Source organism: Terrapene carolina, unplaced genomic scaffold, assembly GCF_002925995.2.
Source record: "Terrapene carolina triunguis isolate 2854851 unplaced genomic scaffold, T_m_triunguis-2.0 Scaffold95, whole genome shotgun sequence".
Classification (NCBI taxonomy): Eukaryota; Metazoa; Chordata; order Testudines; family Emydidae; genus Terrapene; species Terrapene triunguis.
The window spans coordinates 28,606,279-28,616,502 of NW_020664446.1; the positions used below are offsets into that span (position 1 = coordinate 28,606,279).

Here is a 10,224-nt window from a genome sequence, read left to right on the forward strand (position 1 = left end):
CCAGGACTCTGGTGCCTGTTAGGCTTCCCACTTTGGAGCAAGGAGTTTGCCAGACCACAGAGTCTCAGCTGGAGCCAGGGCTCTGGGGGCTGGCAGGGTCTCCACTCTACGGCAGCAGCCCTGGGAGCTCTGGCTGGAGCCAGTCCTATGACTTCCAGCTCCGTGGCAGGGGCCCTGGAAACCTTTATAGCCCTGAGAGCTCCAGCTGGGGGACTAGCAGCTCTGAGAGCTCCAGAAAGAGAAACTGACATTCTTGTCAGTTTCATGGCTACTATTCAGTAAATTACAAGAATGCCAGTTTCACATATTTGTTTGGGGAACACTATATTTTGGTGTTTCTAAAACAAAAATTTCAGGTTATCTCCAGTTTATGGAGAAATTTTGGTAAATATGCTTTCGTTCTAATTTGGAACAAAGTAAATATGAAAGTCCCAGAACTTCTGGTAAACCAAAATCTCGTAAGTTTCAGCCAGCTCTACTTACTACCCTTACAAATATATAAAAAAGAATTGAGAACAAAGATGATTTAAGATGCACAATTTAATTTAACATCAAACTATGAACATTCTTAAAACTAGATGTTACCATAATGTTAAAATTCACAGTATTTTCTCACCAAATTATCTGTGGAGAGTGGGGTGTACAACTGGCCTTGGCACAAGTAGGCTCTACCCATAAACTGGGTTACAGGATGTCTTCCTTTAAAGTACATCTGTAGACAGTCACTGCTAATTTCTGGATACTCCAACTAGAACAAAACATTATTTTAAAGGGGTTTTTGTTGTTGTTGTTGTTGTTAAATGAATAACAATCCAATAAAGAAGTTGGTCAAGAATGGTCAGCTTTTAAAAGTGTGTGTTTGGTGAGACAGCAGAATGTACTTTCATAGGTCCATTTAGAACTGGAAAGTAAGGCCAGCACAAACAATTCAATACGTTAAGATTTAAAAGTTAACCATTTTTCTCCTCCACAAATATGGAAAATGACAACTTTTTACACAACAGATCTGGTTCCTGGGTTTATTCAGAGTCACACAGTGGTTTATTATAGTACAAAAAATAAATATTTATTATTTTTTATACTTAACTCTGTATTGCACGTCATTAAAAGAACTGTTAACCGAAAGGTCAAATTCTGAGTTGCATAAGCATAATCAAGAGCAGAATTTAGCCTACAGAATCTTTTTTGCTGGCAATGATGCAAGCCCCCCAAATAATGCACATTAGATTTCAGATCTCAGATACAATTTATATGGATGGTAGCTAGGAAAAAGAAATAAAAACCTGTTACTTGGAAACTGAACACATTGGAACTTCATATGCCACTTTTCAGTGCAGAATCATGCTTTAAAAGTATTTCAAACTTATAAAAAACTGAGTCATATTTTATATAACACTCAGAGGTAGCAGCAACAGTCTCTTGTGATTAGAATGTTCTCTCAGCTTCTGCATGACAACAACCATTCATCAGCAACTCCTCTTCCATCTTGTCCAAACAGCTCACATTAGCATTCTCATAACAAAAGAAACAATGTCACAAAACTATTAATATACATTTGAATTGTCTACCTCTCTAACTCTGTGCTAATCAGAGACTTCAGAAAGTGCAGCTTGCTGATTGATGAAGTTTACAAAAATGCTGACTTCGGGAAGAGGCTGGGGCAAAGGATAGACTGGCATAAGCCAAAAAGCACGTCTAAGCACTTGGTCTGTAAAGTAAGAAAACTGCAGCATAACAAATTTCAGAATCTGTATTTCCAGTGATCCTGGCAATATCTTTAAATATTAATTTACCAAAGCACTATCATAGTATAATTCTAGACAGTTCTTTTTATTTATTACAGATAAATAGCCTACTTAGAAAATGTAGTTACCTGGAGTGCTTGTTCTGCACACAAGACATATAAATCAGAGCTAAAGCTCTCTGATGAATCAAGTGCAGATTTCCCTTGATTGGCTGATTTGATCAACTCATAAGTATTCTTCAAAGCTTGAATGTCTGTTTATAAAAATAACATACAAGGAAGATAAAGCAAAGAATATTATTTGTTATGCCCGAGTGCACAGGCACTTGACTGTATTATTTCAAGTGATCAATCCAACAATAAGAGCTCTTATTTTTACTCATAGTAACAAATCGTGTGTTTGCAGGGAGAAGTTATCAAAGGACACTGCGTAAAGCTAAGCACATGCTGGATGGGAGTTTTAATGAGTCTCTTGCAGTTTTAAATAAAAAAATCAAGAAGACAAAAAAACAAAGGACATTTAAGGCCTGTTCTGAAACTCCTTGAAATTAATAAGAATCTTTCCATTGACTTCATTGGACCTTGGATCCAGTTCTTAAAGCTGTTATATGAAATAAAATTGTTTTGAAGTAAACTATTTAACTAAAAAGAGTGCTGTATTACAGTATTTATTTTGTGTCCTCTAACAAAGATATACAAAGTATTCACAGAAAAATATTTTGTCTACAGTTCGGTATGTATAAAAACAAGAACTGATAAAGGTCCATGTAGTGCAAGAACTTTTATAGTCCACTTTTATTTAAAATAGATGCCAAGTAACATTTCTATACATTATTCAAGCATTTACCTTGGAGGTTCTGTGCTGCAGACAACTGCTGCCTGATCACCAAATCCATGTTCTTAGTCGCAAAGCCTCCGATTGAACAAGTCTGCTATGAATACAATAAACACAATTGTTTCAAATAAACACTATTTACATAGATGCTTGAATTAATTAAATCAGATTTTTTTAAAAAAAAACACTAAATTTATTTTTGATCCATAATGATTACTGTGCTATTAAATCTCCATGCTGCACACCGCGGGGTCTATTTAGATCACAAATATAGCTAAAGCTGCCAGACAGAAAGGGGTGTATTTTAATTCTCTTTCTGTAGATGGCCCTGGCCTCTCTTGGCTGACCACACTTCCCAGAGACTCTAGGAGACCAGCAAAACGAACAAACGACACATTTACAAATAGTCTAGTTCCTTGTCTTTAAAAAGCTCGACACTATTGCGCAGCGGTGGTACACGCACGGGGGGCTGGAGGCTATAGTGCCGGGGCGCGGGGGCCACTGGACGGTCCGGGCACGGCCTTTAGAATAAAGGCCAGAACACAAGGAAATTTGTCCTGCCAAAGCGTCCACGCCGCAGTCCCCCAACACTGCCCCCGCCTGATCGCCGACTCCCCTCGCTCCCGCTGCCCCGCTCCTCATCTCCTAACAGCCCCCCGCCCCCCAGGCCCGACACCTCCGCTCCGCCCGCTCTCCCTGCCCCACTAACACCTGCCCGCACCAGACGCTATCGGCAAGCGGCGCCCTCCATCCCCCGCTCGGCAGCACTCCCCGCTCGCTGCCCAGCGGCTCCTAGCAACGCACCAACATACCTCGCTTCCCCCTACGGGCTCCTGCCCAGGACACACTTCCCTTCCCAGCCCGGAGCTTTCCCGGCCGCGGGGGGTTCTAATACCTGCGTCCCGCGTTCTGGGTGAGCGGGGACTGGCCAGTCACTGGGAATGGAGTTGCCCGGGAGCTGACACCAGCAAGAGGGATGTGGTGGAGTCAGCCACCCAACTCCCCAGGCAGCCACTGCCAATAGTGTGGGGCTGAATTCACACAGGAGGGACCCAGATTCAGAGCACCGTCTGCCCCAAACACTCTGCTTCCTGCTCTGCCTCTCAGGGGAGTGCTTGTGATGGCCTGGACACTCAGACAATTCTTTCCAAGCCCACCGGATGTGTGTGTTTGGTCAGACAGAAGAATGTACATTCATAGGTCCACACCAGCCCATCTCCACATCTAGGGTGACCAGACAGCAAATGTGAAAAATCGGGACAGGGGGTGGGGGGTAATAGAAGCCTATATAAGAAAAAGACCCAAAAATCGGGACTGTCCCGGCTGGTCACCCTATCCGCATCCCCACCTACAGAACCAAGACAGACAAAAGGGGACAAGAAGAAAAGTATTAATTGTTGAGGATGTAGAAATAAACTGACAGAATATATTGCTTTAAAGTCACAGAAGAAGTTGCAGGGAAAGCAAACAATTTAGTAACAAGGGCCGCCACAAAAGGATGTGCTACAAAACATCACAGTAACTGATATTTTTATTATAGAAAACAGTTATAGCAGTAGATGGGATCAGGGGGTTATAAAAGCACAATAGGAGCAGAGCCTATCCACACAGTCAATCCAGTTAAGAAATGATAAAAGAAACATTCTCTCTCTGTGTCCTTCAAGAACAATCCTTTTCTTGCTTTTTAGCAGTATTCCAAAAATTGCAAGTGGGGGACTCTGCTCATGTCGTAGCAAAGACATCCTCCTTAAATAAATGCATCTGTAAAGCACGCTTTCATTAAGAAACATATTGTATATAGATTCACTTTTGAACAGGAATTAGTTAACAAAGACAGCGATTGATAGTTTTATACTAAGAGTGTTGCCAAGAAATGTGATCAGCACTGATGTACATCTTTGCCTTTAGTACCTTTACCATGGAATCTTTTGAAATAAAAAGATATGCCACCAGTGTCCATAGCTTTAGGCTGAAATCACATGTAATGGCAAAAGACATTAAATCATATCTACCAATGTAGACAACAGCCATTGGGTATGAATAAGTGTCTTTTGAAATCTAAGGTTTTATTTTATCTAGACTCCTTTCACAGTATATCAGTCAAGTGCATTTCCATTCTTCAGAGAACAGCAGTACAGAAAAAAGATTCAGCCAGAAATGAATTGGTTGGAGTGGACCTTCAATGACCCTGCTTACTTCAATTCAAAGATTTTCAAAATGAAATGTTTGGGCTATCCCTATTTCCGAACTCCCGTTCAGCCATGCCAGGATCCACAGTGCTCAGCAGCCACAGTGATAAAAACAATATACATGCCTAGATAGATTCATTTTCTACCCTAAGTCTCGCATTTCAGGCTAGATCGGAATTCTGTAAAGGCAGCATGTTCCAACCCATGGGATAGTAAGAGGAGCACTTACTATCATTCAGAAGTGCAATAGCACTGACAAGCTACCAAAGGAGTTGTATTCAGTCCTTCTCAGTCCCACTGTGATAGAATAATGGTCAGTATGAGAGGCTATGCAGGTGGAAAATGATAAAACTAGGGAGCATAACAAATTATGTAGCAGGCAACAGATCCAGACCCAGTTACTAAATACATTACATGTGTATGTGGGAAGTGAAGACTAGGACCCTTGTCTTTCAGCTCAAAAAGCATGGGCCTCTACCACTTATGCTTAAAAAAAATCCTAAACAAGTACTAGAAATATATCCTCATCCTCTGTGTTCACCAAGAAGGTAAAACTGCATGCACATTCATAGTGCATCACAAGATAACCTCAAAAATTCAACAGGATAGCTGAGAAATTCTCCTATCTGTCCTTCCCCAGTCCCCACCAAAAGTGTTAATGTGTTTATTGTATATATAAATGTGCCAAAAAATGGGTTTGCAACTCAACTGACAGCCTGAGATAAGATAATACAGTGACGAAAGAAAACCCTATAGCTGAGCTTTAGAAAATGCTAAAACAGAGCAATAAATTAGACTTATTACATTTATCCAAAATTGGAGGAAATCTTGCATGTAGTGAAAATGCAGGTTTGTACATTCTCTTCAGAGGATTGCTAGTCAGCATGACTCTGGCTTTCCACATAACTGAACCAATACCACACCTCCACATGGGCTGTATATGAACAGTGAATGCAAAAGATCAAAGTGAATCTATTATGCGGAATCCGTGAAAGTACAAAAGAGTTACCAACTCTCTTAGGTTCCCAGAATTCCAATCAAGGAATACAGATGTCCAAAACTGCACACACTACTTAAACTTATAGAGAAAATGGCATGGTATTGATGTGATTTAGCATGGTTTGGTAACTGCATTTCAAACATCTCCGAAAATATGACAGGTGTCAACATAATTGGCAAGTATCTGAGTCTTGAGTCATACAATAAGAAAAATGTAACTATTTTAAACAGTCTTCCACAACTGTATGCCCAGTTAGCACAATACTTGAACATTACAATAAGAGATGACCCTAGATTGGAACAGCAGGTATAAACCCTCCTCCTTCATGAGCTATGGAGAAGTTCAGATCAGAAGCTGACCATTTCTAGTGCACAGTGTGTTTATATTTTTTATTATCTGTCTAATGGCTAATCAAGAACACTGCATAATCCACTGGAACATCGGTGAGTAGAGTTTGGATCCAATTCTAGCACCAGCATTTCCCAACTCAAGCATATCTCTATTTAGAGTATCTTGAACTTGCTCCTGAACTGGGTATTGGCCTGAAGAACAGAATAGTTCCAAGTTGTGTAATGCACATATATGTTGATTTATATTTCAACTGACATAATACATCTATCAAAAGCTCTAGGCCCATATACAATAAAAATTAAAACACATTTCAAGGTAAGCAAATGATGTAATCTTATAAAAGACAAGGTCCAGAGCCACACTCAGAACCTTCTACTCTTCTTTAAAAACCTGGGTTAATAGGCAGACTTTACAATATGTCCTGAAAGTCAACAAATTCTGGCTCTGTCAGATCATAGGGTAGGTGAGAGCCTATCACTGAGAACACTCTGCCTCCATTCCCCAATTTACAGATCTGAGGATGGTCAGTTCAAGCAATTCAGTTGATCTTTGCCACTGGTAATACAAAGAGAGAGACAGTCATTATAAGTTAAAATCAACAACTTGTATTCACTCAGAAATGGGCTGAAAGGGAATTCATTCTGTGCAAAAAGCACCCAGTTGTGTAGTTCAGCCAAGTTTTGCACTACCTAAAGTTTTCGAATTGTCTTTAAGTGTAACCCAGTGTAGAGTAATTGTGGTAATCCAAAACGGAAATGAAGATGAAATGAATAACTGTGCTGAGAAATACCCCTAAGAGAAATAGTCACAACCTCTTGGTCAATCACAGATGGAAAAAAATACTCCTGGCTACTTCAGCTATCTGACTAATAACTACTGCCATACTAGTGCCATGCATCATTTGATGTGGCCCTGGTTGTTGCTATAGTAACCTCCGTTTATATGGATGATGAGAACATATAGATTTATATCACATCAATAAGATTAAAAATATAACAGATAGAAACTCTCATGCTCCATGGCATAAACCAACCACTTATTAACAGGGTTAGGGAATAAAGTTCCAGTAAGGGCAGGTTATTGCATATTTCAATTGTTCATTATGGGGACCCTTTCACCTTCCATATAAGGAGCCAAGGGAGTAAACTGATCCAACAGCCATTGAAGACAATGGGAACCATTCCATTAATTTCAGTAGAGGATGGATCAAACTCCTTATGAATCACTGGCTTGATCCATAAGGCAACGATTTCTAATTATAAGTATTTCCTGGCTCAATAATGCTCCAATTTGCAAATGCAAACCAGTTGTCCTCATGCATGGCAAATTAATGATTCTCTAATGACTTTTTCTGTGAGAACTTATTTTTTAAATCAGATATGAGATGGCAGCATACCACTTAGCTTTGCTCATTTAGCAAGGAGGCTTCTGTGACATATTTCCCATATGTTGCTTCTTTCCTTTCTCCTCTGAGTCAGGCATCTCAGGGGAGCATATGGCCCACTGTGACTGTTGGGCTGCATATGCAGATGCATTATACCGTGAACCATGCAATTCATGTACAATACTGATGAGATAATACCTAACATACTGTGTTTATTTCTGGTCTCCACAGTAACAGAAAGATATTGATTTACTGAAGGGAATGCAAAGAAGAGCAACAAAATGATTAAGATGTTGGACAGATCAACTTACAGAAAGTGGAAGTATCTATTGTGGATACTATAGTGTATGGATCTGACCCTTTATACTATTCACAAACTGACCATGAATAGACAACAATTCTTATTAATTTCAACATAATTCATAACTGTTTTTATGAACTTATTTGGGCCTATGAATTTTCACAAAATTTTCATAGAGAGCAGTTCTGTGAGCATTCCATACTTGGAATTTGGTTTGTGGGCTTAGTCATTTTGTCACATGCTATGTTTTCTGATTCTTGATTGGATGACCTAACTTTATAAACAGGAGAAATGTCTGAAGAAACAACTGGGCTATTGAATCTCTCACAGAAAGTAAGGGAACACTTTAAGGAAAGAGAGCTATAGAATGAAGGACTGGAAGGGACCTCAAAAGATCATCTAGTCCAGCTCCCTCTTAGCTCGCCTATAACTAACCATCTTTGACAGGTGATTATCTAATCTGTTCTTTGAAACCTCCAATGATAAGGATTCTGCAACCTCCCTTCATAACCTATTCCAGTACTTAACTATCTTTACAGTTGAAAACATTTCTATCTAACCTAAATCTCCCTTGCAGCAGAATAAGCCCATTACTTCTTGTCTTACCTTCAATGGACATGAAGAACAATTGATCACTATCCTCTTTATAACAGCCCTTAACATATTTGAAAATGGTTATCAGATCACCTTGCTGTCTTCTTTTGTCAAGACTAAACATGCCTATCCTTTTTAACCTTTCCTCATCGGTCAGGTTTTCTAAACTTTTTATCATTCTTTTTTTTTGCTCTCTGTGGATTCTCTCCAGTTTCTCTCCATCTTTCCTAAAGTGTGCTGCCCAGAATTGGACACAGCATTCCAGCTGAAGTCTCACCAGTGTTGAATAGAGTGAGACCATTATCTGCCATATTTTAAATATGGCACTCCTGTTCTACACCCTAGAATGTCATTAGCCTTTTTTGCAGCTGCATCACATCATTGGATTATATTCAATTTGTGATCCACTGTAATCCCAAGATTCTTTTCAGCAGTACTACCACCTAGCCAGTTATTCCCTATTTTGTGCTTTTGATTTTTGCTTCCTAAGTGTGGTACTTTGAACTGTTGTTACTGAATTTTGTTGATTTCAAACCAATTCTCCAATTTGTCAAGGTAATTTTAAATCCTAGTCCTGTTCTCCAAAGTCCTTGCAATCCCTCCCACCGTGGTGTCTTCCACAAATTTTATAAGCATGCTCTCCAAGTCACTAATGAAAATGTTGAATAGTACTGCACTCAGGACAGCCCTCTTCAGGACCCCTCTAGATACATTCTCCCAGTCTGACAGCAAATCATTGATAACTACTCGAGTATAGTTTCTCAACCAGTTGTGCACCAGGCATATAGTAACTTCATCTAGACTATTTCCCTAGTTTGCCTCTGAGAATGTCATGTGTGACTGTGTCAAAAGCTTTACTAAAATCAAGATATATTATGTCTACTGCTTCCCTCCTATCCACTAGGTCAGTAGCCCTGTCAAAGAATATAGCAGGAGATAAGCAGCCATAGGAAATGTTAGGACAACACATTGCTGCCGATAGCCATGCAATGGCACCCCCTTTCTCCCTGGTTCTGCTTGCCTGCAACAGAATGGACTAGCTAGCTGATCTATTATTGTAGATCAGCTAGTCATCTCTAATGTCTATAAAGCTCTGCTTAAATCTTCAATTTGCAGATTTGCTTCCATGCCACCAATTAGAACACTCTGACTTTAGAAGCAAAATTCTGACTGACTTCAGCCCCAGTGTAACTATTGTAAAGCACTGGCTATTACTGTGCATCCAAAGTGTTTTCATAATGTTCAAATAATAAATTATTTCTTTCCATCTGAGCCACCATGTGAGATTTTTATTATAGTAAGTCCAACAGATGTGAAATATTTCATTTTCCTCCAGGCATCTATGCAGGTCAGACTCTGCTCTCATTTACACCTTGTAAATTAGGCACAATTCAAGTGACATACTCAATTTATGGTAGTGAAAATGAGAGCAGAATCTGATCCACCATTTTCAAACGTTGTCAAACATAACTGTTATAGCTAAGACTGTCATTATGCCCAAAGCAACTCAGACATTAGAATCTGGTATTTTTTAGTATTCTATAGTGTACATGTAGTGAAGTGGCCTGGCTCCTGATGGCCCCTGAGAAGGAGGAGCCAGAACAGGCACCCAAGTGGGCGGAGCCACCGCCACCTGTTCCCGCCCCCCGGAAGTCAAGGGGTGGGACAGGAAGTATAAAAGCCAGGCCCCAGCGCTCAGTTGGAGCCAAGCGGCCAGAGAGAACAGATGCTCCTGCTCGGGCTCCTGCTGGAACGAGCCTCCCCAGAGCCACGTACCCCGAGGCGGACTGGCCGAGCCTCCCCAGAGCCACGTACCCCGAGGCGGA

General features: G+C 40.3%; 1 protein-coding gene across 1 annotated transcript in view; it reads right to left on the minus strand.

The window, feature by feature from the left end:
• Positions 1-3,322, minus strand: part of CFAP46 (cilia and flagella associated protein 46) — a 195,461-nt gene extending 192,139 nt beyond the window's left edge. The window contains exons 1-4 of the mRNA XM_026651052.1: positions 3,301-3,322; positions 2,592-2,676; positions 1,874-1,998; positions 617-748 (exon numbers count right to left, since the gene is read on the minus strand). Coding sequence (XP_026506837.1) covers positions 617-748; positions 1,874-1,998; positions 2,592-2,640 — 306 coding nt within the window. The 5' untranslated portion in view covers positions 2,641-2,676; positions 3,301-3,322. The remainder of the gene's footprint in view (positions 1-616; positions 749-1,873; positions 1,999-2,591; positions 2,677-3,300) is intronic.
• Between the last annotated feature and the right edge of the window lie 6,902 nt (positions 3,323-10,224).